The 14,357-nt window shown below is 41.9% G+C and overlaps 1 protein-coding gene across 5 annotated transcripts in view; it reads right to left on the minus strand.

Annotated features, from left to right (window-relative positions):
* Window positions 1-10,747, minus strand: part of LPGAT1 (lysophosphatidylglycerol acyltransferase 1) — an 88,914-nt gene extending 78,167 nt beyond the window's left edge. Inside the window, exons 1-3 of one of the 5 annotated variants that reach the window (XM_033199564.1) lie at window positions 10,490-10,747; window positions 10,100-10,247; window positions 8,980-9,244 (exon numbers count right to left, since the gene is read on the minus strand). In XM_033199564.1, the coding sequence (XP_033055455.1) occupies window positions 8,980-9,244; window positions 10,100-10,171 (337 nt within the window). In that variant the 5' untranslated portion in view covers window positions 10,172-10,247; window positions 10,490-10,747. The other 4 variants (XM_033199565.1, XM_033199563.1, XM_033199567.1 and 1 more) reach the window with 4 other exon arrangements.
* Between the last annotated feature and the right edge of the window lie 3,610 nt (window positions 10,748-14,357).

The following is a 14,357-nucleotide window of genomic DNA, read 5'->3' on the forward strand; positions in this document are numbered from 1 at the left end:
GAGCAAGACCACAAATAAGAAATACAAGAACTCAACAGAGAAATGTCTAGATAACAGGAATAGGGAAGCATGAATTGGCAAAACTAAACAACAACAACAAAAAAATAGAAGAATAAACAAAACCATCACAGAAATGAAGAAGAAACTGACAGGTGAACAAAGAAGAGACATTGCAGAAAATACAGTAAGAGACATGAAAGAAACAAATGAAAAAGTGTTTAAAAGGATTAAAGGAAAAATAGATACAAAAGACGTAAGAAAAAAAAAGGAGATTCAACATACATATAACTAAGGTCTCCAAAAAGGAAAACCAAAACAATGAGACAAAGTAAATATTTAAAGATATGATTAAAGAAAACTTTCCTGAAATGAAAATACATTTGAATCTAAATATTAGAAAGGCATACATGTACTATTAAAAATTGAGCTAAACAGTCAATACCACTATATCTGAATAAAGTCACTAGATATGAGAGATAAAGGGAGAATCCCTTTTGGCAGACAGGCAAAAAGACCAAATCATTAATAATAGGAAAAAATTCAATCTGGCTTCATATAACATTTAATGCCAGAAGACATTTGTATAATTCCTGTAAGATACTCAAAAAAACAATGTGTGAGCCAAGGACTTTATAACCTGCTAAGTTATCCTTCAAGCATAAAGCAACAGGCTGTGGGCATGGTGGCTCACACTTGTAATCCTAGCACTTTCAAAGGCCGAGGTGGGCAGATCACCTGAGGCCAGGGGTTCGAGACCAGCCTGGTCAACATGGCAACACTCCATCTCTACTAAAAATACAAAAATTAGCCGGGCGTAGTAGTGCATGCCTGTAATCCCAGCTACACAGGAGGCTGAGGCAGGACAATTGCCTGAACCCAGGAGGCGGAGGTTGCAGTGAGCTGAGAACGTACCACTGCACTCCAGCCTGGGCAACAGAGTGAGATTCCATCTCAAAAAAACAAAAAACAAAAAACATATAAAGCAACAAAAGACAAATTCTGAAAATGATGTAAGAGTAATATCCCCATCTTGTTCCCCTGAGCCCTTATTGAGAAACTGCTGGAGGATAAACTTCAGCCAACCAAAGAATGACTCCGCGCAAAGTACCTGGGTGAACATTACATTCAACTGAAGAATTAATACAAAAACAGATGGAAATGAGGTTGATAAAACAGAATGCAAATATGATAGGCTATAACACTGTATAAATTCAAATAACATAAATTGAAAGAAGGGAGAAAGCAGAGAGAAGTATAATAAGCTTACTGATTACCTTGATGTAATGGCTGGGAGTCAGTGCATAGTCTTTTTTTTTTTTTTTCTTTTTTTTTTTTGAGACGGAGTCTCGCTCTGTCGCCCAGGCTGGAGTGCAGTGGCCGGATCTCAGCTCACTGCAAGCTCCGCCTCCCGGGTTTATGCCATTCTCCTGCCTCAGCCTCCCAAGTAGCCGGGACTACAGGCGTTGGCCAACTCGCCCAGCTAGTTTTTTGTATTTTTTAGTAGAGACAGGGTTTCGCCGTGTTAGCTAGGTTGGTCTCGATCTCCTGACCTCGCGATCCACCCGTCTCGCCTCCCAAAGTGCTGGGATTACAGGCTTGAGCCACCACGCCCAGCCAGCAGTGCATAGTCTTAAAGCTCAAGTAATAGAAGCATAAGTATACATAACAGCACAGATGTATATGCTATTTTAAATGAATATTACTGACTAAGATTGGGTGAGGAAGAAGAGAAAGGGGAAGAGAGAAGGATTAAAAAGTTTTACCTCTGGTTATAGAAGAGAATGAATGGTTACTATCAATAGAGAACTAAGAATATTAAAGTAACAAGACTGAAATACAAACCTTCCTAAACATCAGAACTGAAAAGCAAAGAAAAAGATACTACACAGTGAACGACTTAACATTCATATGTATATATAAATAGAAAACATAAAATACAATGGCAGAACCATGATAAATTTTTGACATATGAATAAATATAAATATGGATTCAACTCATATTAACAGAGATTTTCAAATTCACTCATAAAGCAAAACCTAACTCCATGCTATATACTAGAGACACATCCAAATCAAAGCAAATTATAAAAGTTTGAGTTTGAAAACAAAAGGATTGGCAAAGATATGCCAGGCAAATACAAACAAAAATAAACCAAAAATTACTCTACCCAGCTCTTTCTGACTCCAGAACTTGAGGTCTTACTACAAACATTGCAAATACTGCCCCCTGAGCTTCTGTAATAGTGTATGTGAAGGTGTGTGTATGCAACATTATACATATTTCAAAATAAGTATCTAAAATAAATTATTCAATTATAAACTATCTTTGAAATAAGACCAGACATCAAATGTATAGTACCACTAGATTGCTGAGTTTACAGCATTTAGTAATATTTACCTTTAATTACCTATCACAGGGATGGAGAAGAAAAATATTTCCTTTCATGATATATTTTCCATATCAAAATCAAAACACTGTACTGAAAACTCCTCTCCTGGATTTATGTCAAGATCAGTTGTCAGCCAGGTGCAGTAACTCACGTCTGTAACCCAAGCACTTTGGGAGGCTGAGGCGGGTGGATCACTTGAGGTCAGGAGTTTGAGACCAGCCTGAAACCTCATCTCTACTAAACATACAAAACATTAGCTGGGCATGGTAGTCCATGCCTGTAAACCCAGCTACTCAGGAGGCTGAGACAGGAGAATCACTTGAACCCAAGAGGCGGAGGTTGCAGTGAGCCAAGATTTTGCCATTGCACTCCAGCCTGGATGACAGAGCAAGACTTCAAAAAAAAAAATCAGTTGTCAACCTAACATCATGTAGTAACTCCTTACTCTGATGATAATCCACTTTCAAGCACCAAAACCAAAATTCCAGTGGAGTTTTTGTTCTCCACATGAGTAGAGAACCTTAAGGAAGTTAGATTTTATGAAATTTCCATTATACTACAACATTTCCATTGAAGCACCAAGTTTTTAACCTCTTGAAGAAATCTATAGCTATGATATTGCTTTCAGATGTTAAAGAGTTGTATCTTCAGAAAGAGATTTCATGCCTCAAAAGCAAAAGGGCATGTGGCTAGTAAAAATTAAGAAACACTCTAGGAACATTACCTAAAGGTCAGTATTGGCTCTTTAAATACAAAAATCAACTTGTGGCAACATCAATCCAGTTAATGCTTCTGGGGAAGTAACTGTGAAACCTCTTTCAATTTCAACATCCATAACAAAAGGAGAAGTGATAACAGTACCACCCTGATAAAATTTATGTGATCATTAAGTGACTGAAGCACTTTGGTCACTGCCTGGTTTATTTTTCAATAAATCTCAGCTAATATCATCACCACAAAGATACACATTGCATCTTTTAAATGAATTATAATTACTAAGGATTCAAAGGAATTCAAATTCCTTCGAAGCCTCTCACTAAATCCCCTATTCCCTCCCTGTCAGCCCCCACCACTGAGGCTAGATCAGGAGCCCCTCCTCTTACCTCCCTTTGTACCCCTGTATATTTTCATTGTTGGTGCAGTCTCCCCAACAAGGCTGCTGTGAGCTCCTTAAAGTCAGTGATTATGTCTTGTGCCTATCAGGTACCTCCAGTGTACCTGTTCCCACAGATAACTGAAGTTCAATAAAGGTGTGTTAAATGAGTAAATGTGGCCAGGCATGGTGGCTCATTCCTATAATCCTAGCATTTTTGGAGGTCAAGGAAGGAGCAGCCCTTGAAACCAGGAGTTCAAAACCAGCCTAGGCAACAGCAAGATCTCATCTTTATAAAAACTTTTTTTAAAAAATTAGCCACGCACGGTGATGCACACTTATAGTCACAGCTACTCGAAAGGCTGAGGCAGGAGAATCCCTTTTGAGTCCAGTAGTTCAAGGCTGCAGTGAGCTATGATCTCGCCACCACACTCTAGCCTGGGCAATAGAGTGAGAATCTGTCTCTCAAAAAAAAATTAACGAATGTATTGTAAGAGATTACATATATTAAACATGATGTGATTCAAGGTTTCATATTTTGTGGATTGCAATGACCTTGCTAATAGACCTTTCAGAAAGGTAGGCAGCTAGGGAATCTCAGAACCAGGAAAGGAAAAGAACATTTGGCCTAGTGCAGTGGCTCACGCCTGTAATCTCAGCACTATGGGAGCCAAGGCAGGTGGATCACTCGAGGTCAGGAGTTCAAGACCAGCCTGGCCAACATGGGGAAACCTTGTCTCTACTAACAATACAAAATTAGCCAGGCTTGGTGGTGGATACCTGTAATCCTAGCTATTCGGGAGGCTGAGGCATGAGAATCGCTTGAACCTGGGAGAGAGAGGCTGTCGTGAGCCAAGACTGTGCCACTCTACTCCAGGCTGGGCAACAGAGTGTGACTGTCTCACAAAAAAATAAGAAAGGATCATTCAAGAACTAGACACTTATTGAGTACTCTGTGAGCATCAGGTAACAAATCAGACCCTGGGGTTATAAAGAAGATCCAACCAGTGGGCACAGAGTAGGTAAGTATCTCATCCCTATCAGTGAGAACAGATTTAAAGTTAAAGCTAGACCACCGACTCCCAGAGTTTTCCAAAATCGCAGTGCTCTTTCCATTAGAACAATGCCTCTCAAATGTTGACTGTACTCATAGTAAAAAACACATTCTGCAGCACCACTCAGTATAAACACATGCACTTCTAATGTATTCTATTGAATTCTATTTTATTTCACATTCTTAAAATGTTCATCTTCACATACTAAATTGGTTTTATGGCTCGGAGGTTACAAGATATTGCTCTCGAAATACATTTTTGAAACTTTTCTGTAGAATTTCAAGGTCAGAAAAAATTCCTAAAAATTATTTTTTGTCACACAATGAATATGTATCCCTCCTCGAAAAGCAGGACACTATCAAATAATCAAATAACCCAGAAAGACATAGCAGCTGTCAGTTGGGGAGTAGGAGGTAACTAAACGTAATCTCCATCAGCTTTCCCTAAAGCCTCCCCAAATAATTCTCAATTTAAGGAAAACTGTTTGCCACATAAAAACAGGTTGGCAGCAAGTCCCCTGGCACCCCAGCTCCCTTCCAGTCAGACTTTGGCCCATGACTCTCATCCTATATAAAAATAAAAATTCTGCAGTTTCTATTAACAATAAATATTTTTAAAGTATTTCATGCAAGTCTTTTTTTTTTTTTTTTTAATAGAGACAGGGTCTCTGTTGCCCAGATTGGAGTGTAGTGGCATGATCACAGCTCACTGTAACTTCAAACTCCTGGGATTATGTGATTCTCCCACCTCAGCTTCTCAAGTTGTTGAGATTACAGGCATAAGCCACTGTGCCTGGCTGAGACTTTAATTAAATGTGTTTGGATGACAATTCCTTTACTAAAATAAGTAAATGAAAATAAAAATTAACCATTTTAAATAAATAGAATATATTTTGTTTGGTATGAAACCTTTCTCTCAAATTTGCCAGTCGTCACTTAAACTCTGGGGTGGGGGTAGTGGGGTACTGATTTATCCTAGATCCAAATAAAGCATGCAGAAGTGGATCATTAGTTAAGCAGTATCTCTTTTGGTTTGCCCTTGAAATATTAAGACAAAGGCAATATAAAATGTTTCTTCAGCATGAGATATCTGTACAGCACTTCCTACTAAAGAAAATGTAAAAACAGGCCAGGCACAGTGGCTCACACCTGTAATCCCAGCACTTTGGGAGACCAACGTGGGCAGATCACAAGGTCAGGAGTTCGAGACCAGCCTGGCCAGCATAGTGAAACTCTCATCTCTACTAAAAATACAAAAATTGGCTGGGTGTGGTGGCACATGCCTGTAGTCTCAGCTACTCAGGAGGCTGAGGCAGGAGAATCGCTTGAACCTGGGAGGTGGAGGTTGCAGTGAGTCGAGACTGCGCCATTGCACTCCAGCCTGGGCAACAGAGCAAGACTCCATCTCAAAAAAAAAAAAAAAAGGAAAATGTGAAAACAATAATCATTACTACTTTAGTAGCAAGCCAGGGATGAACAAACCCCAGTGTCTTCACAGTACTTTTTAAAATGTGTAACTTAAAGTCAGAAACAGACCACAAAATTCCTTTTCCATCTTCTGTGTCTACAGACAGTTCCCCAGCTCTGAGAATGCAAACTAAAGTACAAGAATGTTCATTTATGTTCTTGGGCTTACTGGCCTCACCATTCACCATCCAAGAAGCATGTATGAATTTAAAGGGCTCATTTTTGTGATGAGTTAAGAGACAGTTTAATAAAACTTCTTGTCTTTTACAAAAGAAATCTGTTTAGAACTAAGGAAAGATTTTTTAATAAAGATAACATTTAGTTTCTCTAAGAAAAGAAAACCATGCTTACTATATCAGCTTTGTCCAACAGTACTTGCTGTGATGATAGAAGTGTTCTGTATCTGCACTGTCCATACAGTAGCCACTAGCCACCTAGTACTGAGCACTTGAAATGTGGTTGGTGTGACTGAGGAGCTAAATGCTAAATCTTATTTCATTTTAATTAATTTAAATCTAAATAGTGGCACGCAGCCAGTGGCTACTATATGGGGCTGTGTAGGTTAGATAATCAGCATAAGTCCTCATCAGCAGAGCTGAATAATTCACTCATATTACACTGAATGTCACAATTTGGAAAATATATATATATATTCTATACCAATATACCAATATTCAATTTTTAGCTTCTTAATTAGTATTTAAGGTTTCCTCACAAGTGGTTTTACAACAAAGTTTTGGCAATTTTTATTCTAAAACGTGAACATACTTAATCTGCTGAGCAGAATTCCTTTGGCAATGTTCAATTTTCCATCTGTGAAACTTGGGCATAGGGAAAAAAGAACTTCACAAGCCCACCCTCCTATTGATGTAAAGGGAAGAAGTGAAATATAGTATCTAAAGAAAGGCTAATATAACCCCTGAGATTATTTTATGGGTACACCTGTTCATCAACCTCTGCTTAGATGTGCTTCTTTAAACTCAGCTGAGGTTTTCAACCAAATTCATTCCTATATTTGTTTGACTTCTTGATTATTTTCTGTTATGATCAGACTATGACCAGGCCCTCTGAAATCAAGTATTCTACCTATAGGAAAACCTTTTAAAATACATATATTAAAACAGTCTATATTTAAATGAGACAAACTGATCAAATTGTCAAAATTCAGTAGCCTGAAGAAGAGCAGATGCTTCAGAGAGACTAAAATATGCAGATCATGCCAAGACCACATTCCAAGCAGGTGGCAAAAGAAATTACACAGTTCTATAGTCAGCAAGGAAGAGACACCCCAAGAAAATATGCTTAAAAATACATGCTTAAAAATGCTATGGCCATAGGATAACTAACTTGACTTTAAGCAGCGCCACTGCACTCCTAATCTCAAGGTCAATGCCAAATTAATTTTACCTTCCCATCATGCTAACATTTAAATACACTATACACAAGCACAAACATTTCAGTAATTTCATTGTTTAGCAGAATGAACTTCTAGAACACGTTTCTGAAAACACTATAAGCTAATTTAAAACAAGCAAACTTAAGCATACTATACAAGAATAAAGCCACTAGTACCATATAACATATATTTGGGAATGCTCAAACTATACCAAGCCAAGCAACTCTAAGACGGCAGTGCAATTCAGGTAAGAATTCAGCACCATAGACTAGAACTTCATTTTTTCTCTATCACTGCTATTGCTACCACCAAGTAGTAAAAAAGGGCTAGAAGCTCACCTACTACATCCAAAAAGCACTAGAATCTCAACAAGACAGATGACAAGGAAGCAATGCATACACTATCCCAGCGGCTTTAGCTCTTGTATAATAATAAATGGCACTGCTGGAAGGAGAAAAGGTTTCATCTGGGGCAACTGAGAGCACTCAGACATAGCAAGAGTCTGTCAGACTCCACAAAAGCTGTACACTATCAGTCCTTCTCTTGTGTGTGTGGATAAAACGTGCAGGTGCAGCCTGGGTAGGAAAGAGGGAGACAGAATTTCAAATGGAGAACTGCCATACTGCTTGACCCTGGGAGTACCCCTCCTCACTCTGCCAAGCTATGAACTACAGCCTCCATTGACCACAGCATCTGCATGATCTCCAAGGAGCCTGCCTGGTAGAAATTTCTGTGCTAAAAGCCTCCACATCTGACAAGTGCAAAAAACCTCTATGATTTTTTTCATTATCTTAATTCTTAAGGGAAAAAAATCAAATAAATACAATAAACGATACAGAATTTTCACAGCAAGGGCATAAGTTCTCAAAGCATACAAGGTTTACCTCAGAAAATAAACACTTCTCATTTAGTTCTGTAAAAGTCCACTTCTGAATAGTGTTACTCTTGCTTCCCCAAATGCAATTTAAAGGCAGAAATCACAATCTATTTAAAGACACTCAGAAGATAAATTAGCTTAACAAAGTTAACTTTATTTTTTATATTTAATACTCTCAGATTTATGAGATAAAATATAGATTCTAGTAAACAAAACATACATAAGAGAAAAGAAAGCCATTTTGCTTGCTCAAAATGGTAACAGTACAATATCACATTAAATGATGAAGAAACTTATTAAACTATCTTAGCACAAATATGGTTCCATCATTTTTCTACATTTCCAAGGGCATCCTCCATGAAATAGATGAAATATCTTACATCTTCATTATATAAGTTCTCGAGTCCTATGCAATGCACTCCTATTCCTCTACCAGAGCTTTTGCAGACCAGTTTTCATCAATGTATGTCAATCACAGTAAAAACATTTTGAAATTTACCAATACACAATTGTGAAATTATACTTCTGAAAACATCAGTCTTCCTGAGATTCTGAAGAGAAACCCAATAGAACTGTTTTCTTTTTATTTTTTTTAACAGTGAAGACATGAAAGCATCCTCAACCCAAAGTGTAATATATATTTAATCATGGCTCCTGACAAATCTTTTCTTATGCATTAAACAAAAGTGTTCTCACTCTTACCTGTATATCCAGCATACCATCCCCAGGAAGCCACCATTCCTAAAAGCCATTTATACATGATTCCTTCGATATACCAGAACCGCTTACTGTCCAGCACTCGAAGGGGCTGAAGTATAATTACATAGCAGATGTAGGATGGAATAGCAACCAGGTTGTTGACGACCATGAAGGCAAACCTCATCAGTGCTTTCACCAAGAGCCAGCCCAGCCACGGAGCTTCTTCCAAAGTCATAGCCATTCTCACATTGGACTCCGTCCTGTCTTTCTGGGGTGAAAGAAAAATTCACTTAAAAAGGAAAATGCATGAAACATATCTAAACAGTCACCAACATAGAAATTGCCCCCAGCACAAAATAAAAAAGCGAGGGTCGAAGCTTTCCGGGTGTAGGACCTCGGTGATCTCTCAGAGGAAATTCCAGAGGGGGACAGAGAGCTAGGGAGGAGGAGCCGCACAAGGTCAAGGGAGCTGTTCACCGAGGCACGGAGTATGTCACAATATATTTAGCAAATGATAACACAATTCCCATTCAGTAATTGGTGACCGTCCCCGCACTGTGTCTCACTGCGGTCGTCTATTGGACTTAGAAAAATAGATCCACTCGCTTCAGACACCCTCAGGATATCCAAACTGAAGACACGAGTGACATGACCGAAACAGAGTCCTCTCGATCAGATTTCCCAAATACTGAGGACCTCGGTCTCCTCACCACCACCATTCCTGCACACTGATGCAGTCCTTTAAAAGGTCTCTGGCTCTAGCGAAGAGTTACCCTCAAAATTCTCATTTGTAGCAATAGGGTCCTTTTTTTTATTTTTAAAGAAAAAAATGGGGGGGCCTAGAAAAAAAGCTTAAAAGGTGAGAGGAAGAAAGTAGGGGGTTATAAGGCGAAAAAGAGGAAGGGCAGGAGTAGGGGGAGGGGAGCAAAAGCCAGAAAGAGGTAAAAGCCAAGGAACTGGGGATGAAGAGAATGAGCTCTCCGACCAGAGGGCAGGGAAGCGAGGGATGATGAAAGGAGCAGAGAAGAGGCGACCGCAGCGCCGGGGGCCGGTGGAGCCTGCAGCGGTTTCCGCGGATGTGGAAGGGTCGTGGTGGCGGGCGCGGCCCGCGCGCTGGGCTCACCTCGGCGGGCGCGGACGGCGGGCTGCTGCGGAGCGCGGGGGCGGGTGTCCCCCGCCGAGGGGTCGCGGTCATGGACGCGGCGACGACCCAGGCGGCCCGAGGCGCGGCGCGAGCGGGCGCGCTGGCGCCCTACTCCCCTCGCGACTGCCTGCGGACAGAGGGACGGCGGGGACTCAGAGGCCGGACCTGTCACCGGGGCGGGTCCCGGGGAGGCAGGCGGATGCCCCGCGCCCCCGCCTCCTCCCCGGGGCCTACCGCGCCCTCGTCCCTCAGGCCGCTGCCGCCTGCCCGGGCCACGCGACGGCGACACCCCTTTTCCCGCCCCCAGCGCCTCCCCTGGCCCGGCTCCGCTGCCGCTCCGGGGCCTGCGACCGCCGAGCCGGGGGTTACCTCGGGCTGGCCGGGCCCCGGCCGGGGCTCTGGGAGTCAGAGGAGCCGGAAGAATGCATGGCCGGCGGCGGAGCCGGCAGAAGAAGGCGGCGGCGGGGCCCTGCCCCGCTCCGGCTGTGGCGCGGCCCGCGGCCGTTCCCCGGTGGCGCCGAGACTCGGTTCCCAAGGGCCCGGCCGCGTTCGCCGGGACTGGCGGGGAGGGGCGGCGGGAGGAAGCGGCGGGAGTCGGGACTGCGGCGGAGCCGCCCCCACAGCGCCCTCTACGGAAAGCGCGGCCGCCGCTGCCTGGCCCGCTTGCCTCGCCTGGCCCGCGCCCCCTACCCCTTCGCCAGGGAGTCGGGGCCCTCGGGGCTACCTGGACGCTTGGCCAGGACCTCAATGAGTCCAGAACATACTGAGGGAAAGGGCCGCTCGGAAAGGTCTGGGAATGAACACCCATCCTCACACCCCAGGAGTGCCTTGGTTTCAGTTGAGTGCCCCCTTTCAGCCAACACGGCCGCGTTTTATTGTTAGGGCTCTCTTCTCTGCCCAAACTAGGAACCTGTCTCCTTGAAGACTAAATGTCTTCTTGATCATTCTTAATGAAACCCAGTTGCACTCATGGCTTTTCTTCTTAACCTCTTCAGAGTATTATTGTCTAGAGTTTCAAATTCATTCTTTTTAGGGTCAAAAGTCTTGTTTCAGGAAAGCACCTGCAACATTAATGGCAATTCCACTTTCCCATTCATCGCCCCCGCCCCCACCACCCCACCAAGAAATTCAGTGGGAATGAATAGCCAACACAGAGAAACTGAAATCTGGCTAGTCAAGAAGGAAAAAACAGCCAAGTGCCTAGCATTAAGTAAGTACTCACCCGCCCCCCGCCCCACCAATAAAAAAGAAAAACCTAAACCACAAAAAACGGTGGACATGGGAACTCCTTGGCAGACCCCGTCACTTGGGATACTACAGCTGCATTCTGGTTCAAAGGCTGGACCACCCGAAAGAAAATAGAGAAATAGTCCATTGACCTACCCCTTGAACATTCTTAAATGATCTGCCTAAATTTCAGTTTTTAAAAACCCTGTTTATAAAACCTTATGTCCCTTAAGCACATTTGTAAATGGAGGGGATGGGGCAGGCAGATTTTACACTCCTTAGGGAACTGCCATATTTGAATCAGAATGCCACGTATTCTGCCTGCTTTGAAAATGTTCATCACAGAGTTTGCTGTGGACTCTCAACTTTCTCTCATTTCAGTTCCTCTTAGGTCCACAGGTGAAGGAAAGATACGCCCCATTCTATTCCTTGCATTCTCTATTGACAAGGTAGTAAGATCTTTAAATAAATCTCATGAGAGAGATAATATATATACTTTATTGTTCAAAATATGTCATTATATTCTTAAGTAAGATAGGTGAGGCACATATTTATTTCCAAAATCAAGAATAAACTCTAAGGATTCCATCTGGTCCATCCCATTCAGTTTTCCCACATGCTGCATAAACGTTGGCTGACACCTGGAGAGAGAGAACCTACAATGGGATTTACATGTGATTCCTGGATCAGGGACCATCTGCCAGAGGACCAGACACAGCAGCACTTGATGAAATGCAATTAGTACCAAGCCCAGAATTCATTTTCAGGCTCAGAAAAGAGCCAGAGGTTGGGCAGGACCTCTGGCTCTTTAGTGTACAAAAACAACACTTGAAGTGTCTACCAAAGAGACAGATTGTTAGGTATCATACCAGAACATTTTAATAATTCAGGTCCACTGGACCTGAGAACCTGCTTTTTGAAAAGTATCATAGGTGATTCTGATGCAAGTAGTATGCAGACCTTTTCTAGACCCTTAATAATTTTAAATCATTTGATCATGTGTATTCTCATGTGTGTTACTCAGCTAGAGCTGCCATAACAAAATACTGCAAACTGGGTAGTTTAAACAACAAAAGCTTATTTTCTTGAAGTTCTGAAAGCCAAAGTCAGAGATCAAAGTGTGAGGAGGTCTGGTTTCTTCTGAGGCCTATCCCCTCGGCTTGCTAATCACCATCTCTCATTGGATGTCCGCTGCAGAATTCTGCCATTTCAGTATCTCCTCATGAAAGGAATAGGGAACACCTAATCTCCTTGATCTTTTCAGATGTCCTTCTATTAACTGCTTCTAACCTCGTTAGACTTTTCTTGAAGCTCAACAAACAGTACAACACATTATGTTCCAGGTATAGGTATGCCCTGGTTTTGTGCCAAAGGTGTAGGAGAGGGGTTATCTTCTTAACTTTCTGACCACTGTATCACAGTTTCAAGATAATTCAGCTCCTATCCTTATCTATTGATTAGAAACTGTTAGAGCTGACTTAAGGGAACAATTTCAGATGATGCTTGCATTTATTTCTCACATTTCGAAGTTCATTTTAGTTAGTTGTACCTTCCTCTTGCCTATACTACAACTTTTTTGCCCGGCCTCCTTTCAATTACTTAGGAAGCCTCCTGAGATTTTTCCATAGTCTATTTTATTACACCATCGACAGAGAGATGTATGAATGCTCTGAATGAGTGTAACAGGAAGGTTGGAACAGCCAGTTCTCCAGGGTAGACTGTTCTGTGGAAAACAAGGATCTTCTTCAATGACTAGTTAGCTTCTAGTCCCCTATCCTACTACTTTAGAGCCATCTTCATCAAAACACAAACATGAAGCCAACAATTTCAACACCTTCATTTACACCCCAATAGAGAAAAGAGGGAAACAGACCCCACCTTATAGCCACAGATGTTATTGTTTCTGTTTCAAAAGCCCACATTTGAACCACCAGAGAATGGTCCTTTGAAAGACAAAGAGAATTTCTTACATTTCTTGGAACTGCTGGTAATTTTCACATCTAACCACAATACCTTAGCAATCTAACCACAATACCTTAGAAGGTTTAATTCCACCCATCTGGTCCACATACACACAACAAATTAGGTTATAACCAGGGAGAGGTTCCCTTGGGCAGAAGAGTACCCCCTGGGCCCTGTCTTTTTCCTAGTGGCAATTATAAAAACATTTTTACCTACCTGTATTGGTTTCTGCACTAAAGCTCCAATGAACTATTTCCTGTCTAGGGAGAAACCTACCAGCAATAACCTTCAATGACTTGGCACAGGCCCCCAACATTACTAGGAAACAGTTGCAAGCTTGAAATCAGCAGCCCAAGAGAGTCATGCATTCTGACTGTTGTCAGCTTTAACTTCAAACAAAAAATGGAAATATATGTGGATGTTCTCTTCTGTATTCACGTCAATAATTATTTTTATATAAAATGCTCCAGGGCTTATAACCTTAACATTTTTTAGACAGGGTGAGCCAAATCATCCACACTTGGCCGAGTGTGGTGGCTCACTCCTATAATCCCAACACTTTGGGAGGCTGAGGCAGGCAGATCACTTGAGGTCAGGCGTTCAAGACCAGCCTGGCCAACATGGTGAAACCCTGTCTCTACTAAAAATACAAAAATTAGCTGGGTGTGGTGGCGCCCGCCTGTAAATCCAGCTACTCGGGAGGTTCTACCTACTCCCTGATGATCTGATATATCAGAGGTTAACAAGACATTCAGAGTTGATAGTGGTGTTTAATGTTTCCTCTAAACCCTATAGTTGTCCTTACCTGGGTTAAATTTCCCCCTCTTATCCAAGCCTTCTGTAGTGTAGCTTGGCTCTTTCCATGCTTCTCATCACATCAGCTTAAATCATAAGGGATATGAGCAGAACTTTTCACTCTGTTCCTACTCCAACGGTATGTTTAAGATTAATTTATCATTTTGGGGCTAAGCCCATTGGCTAATACTCTGTTGTAATGAAAGTCATGCCACTTTGCGTTTCTCTAGCGCTTTTCAGTTGACAAAGTTCT

This window comes from Trachypithecus francoisi, unplaced genomic scaffold, assembly GCF_009764315.1.
Source record: "Trachypithecus francoisi isolate TF-2019V2 unplaced genomic scaffold, Tfra_2.0 Lachesis_group5, whole genome shotgun sequence".
Classification (NCBI taxonomy): domain Eukaryota; kingdom Metazoa; phylum Chordata; class Mammalia; order Primates; family Cercopithecidae; genus Trachypithecus; species Trachypithecus francoisi.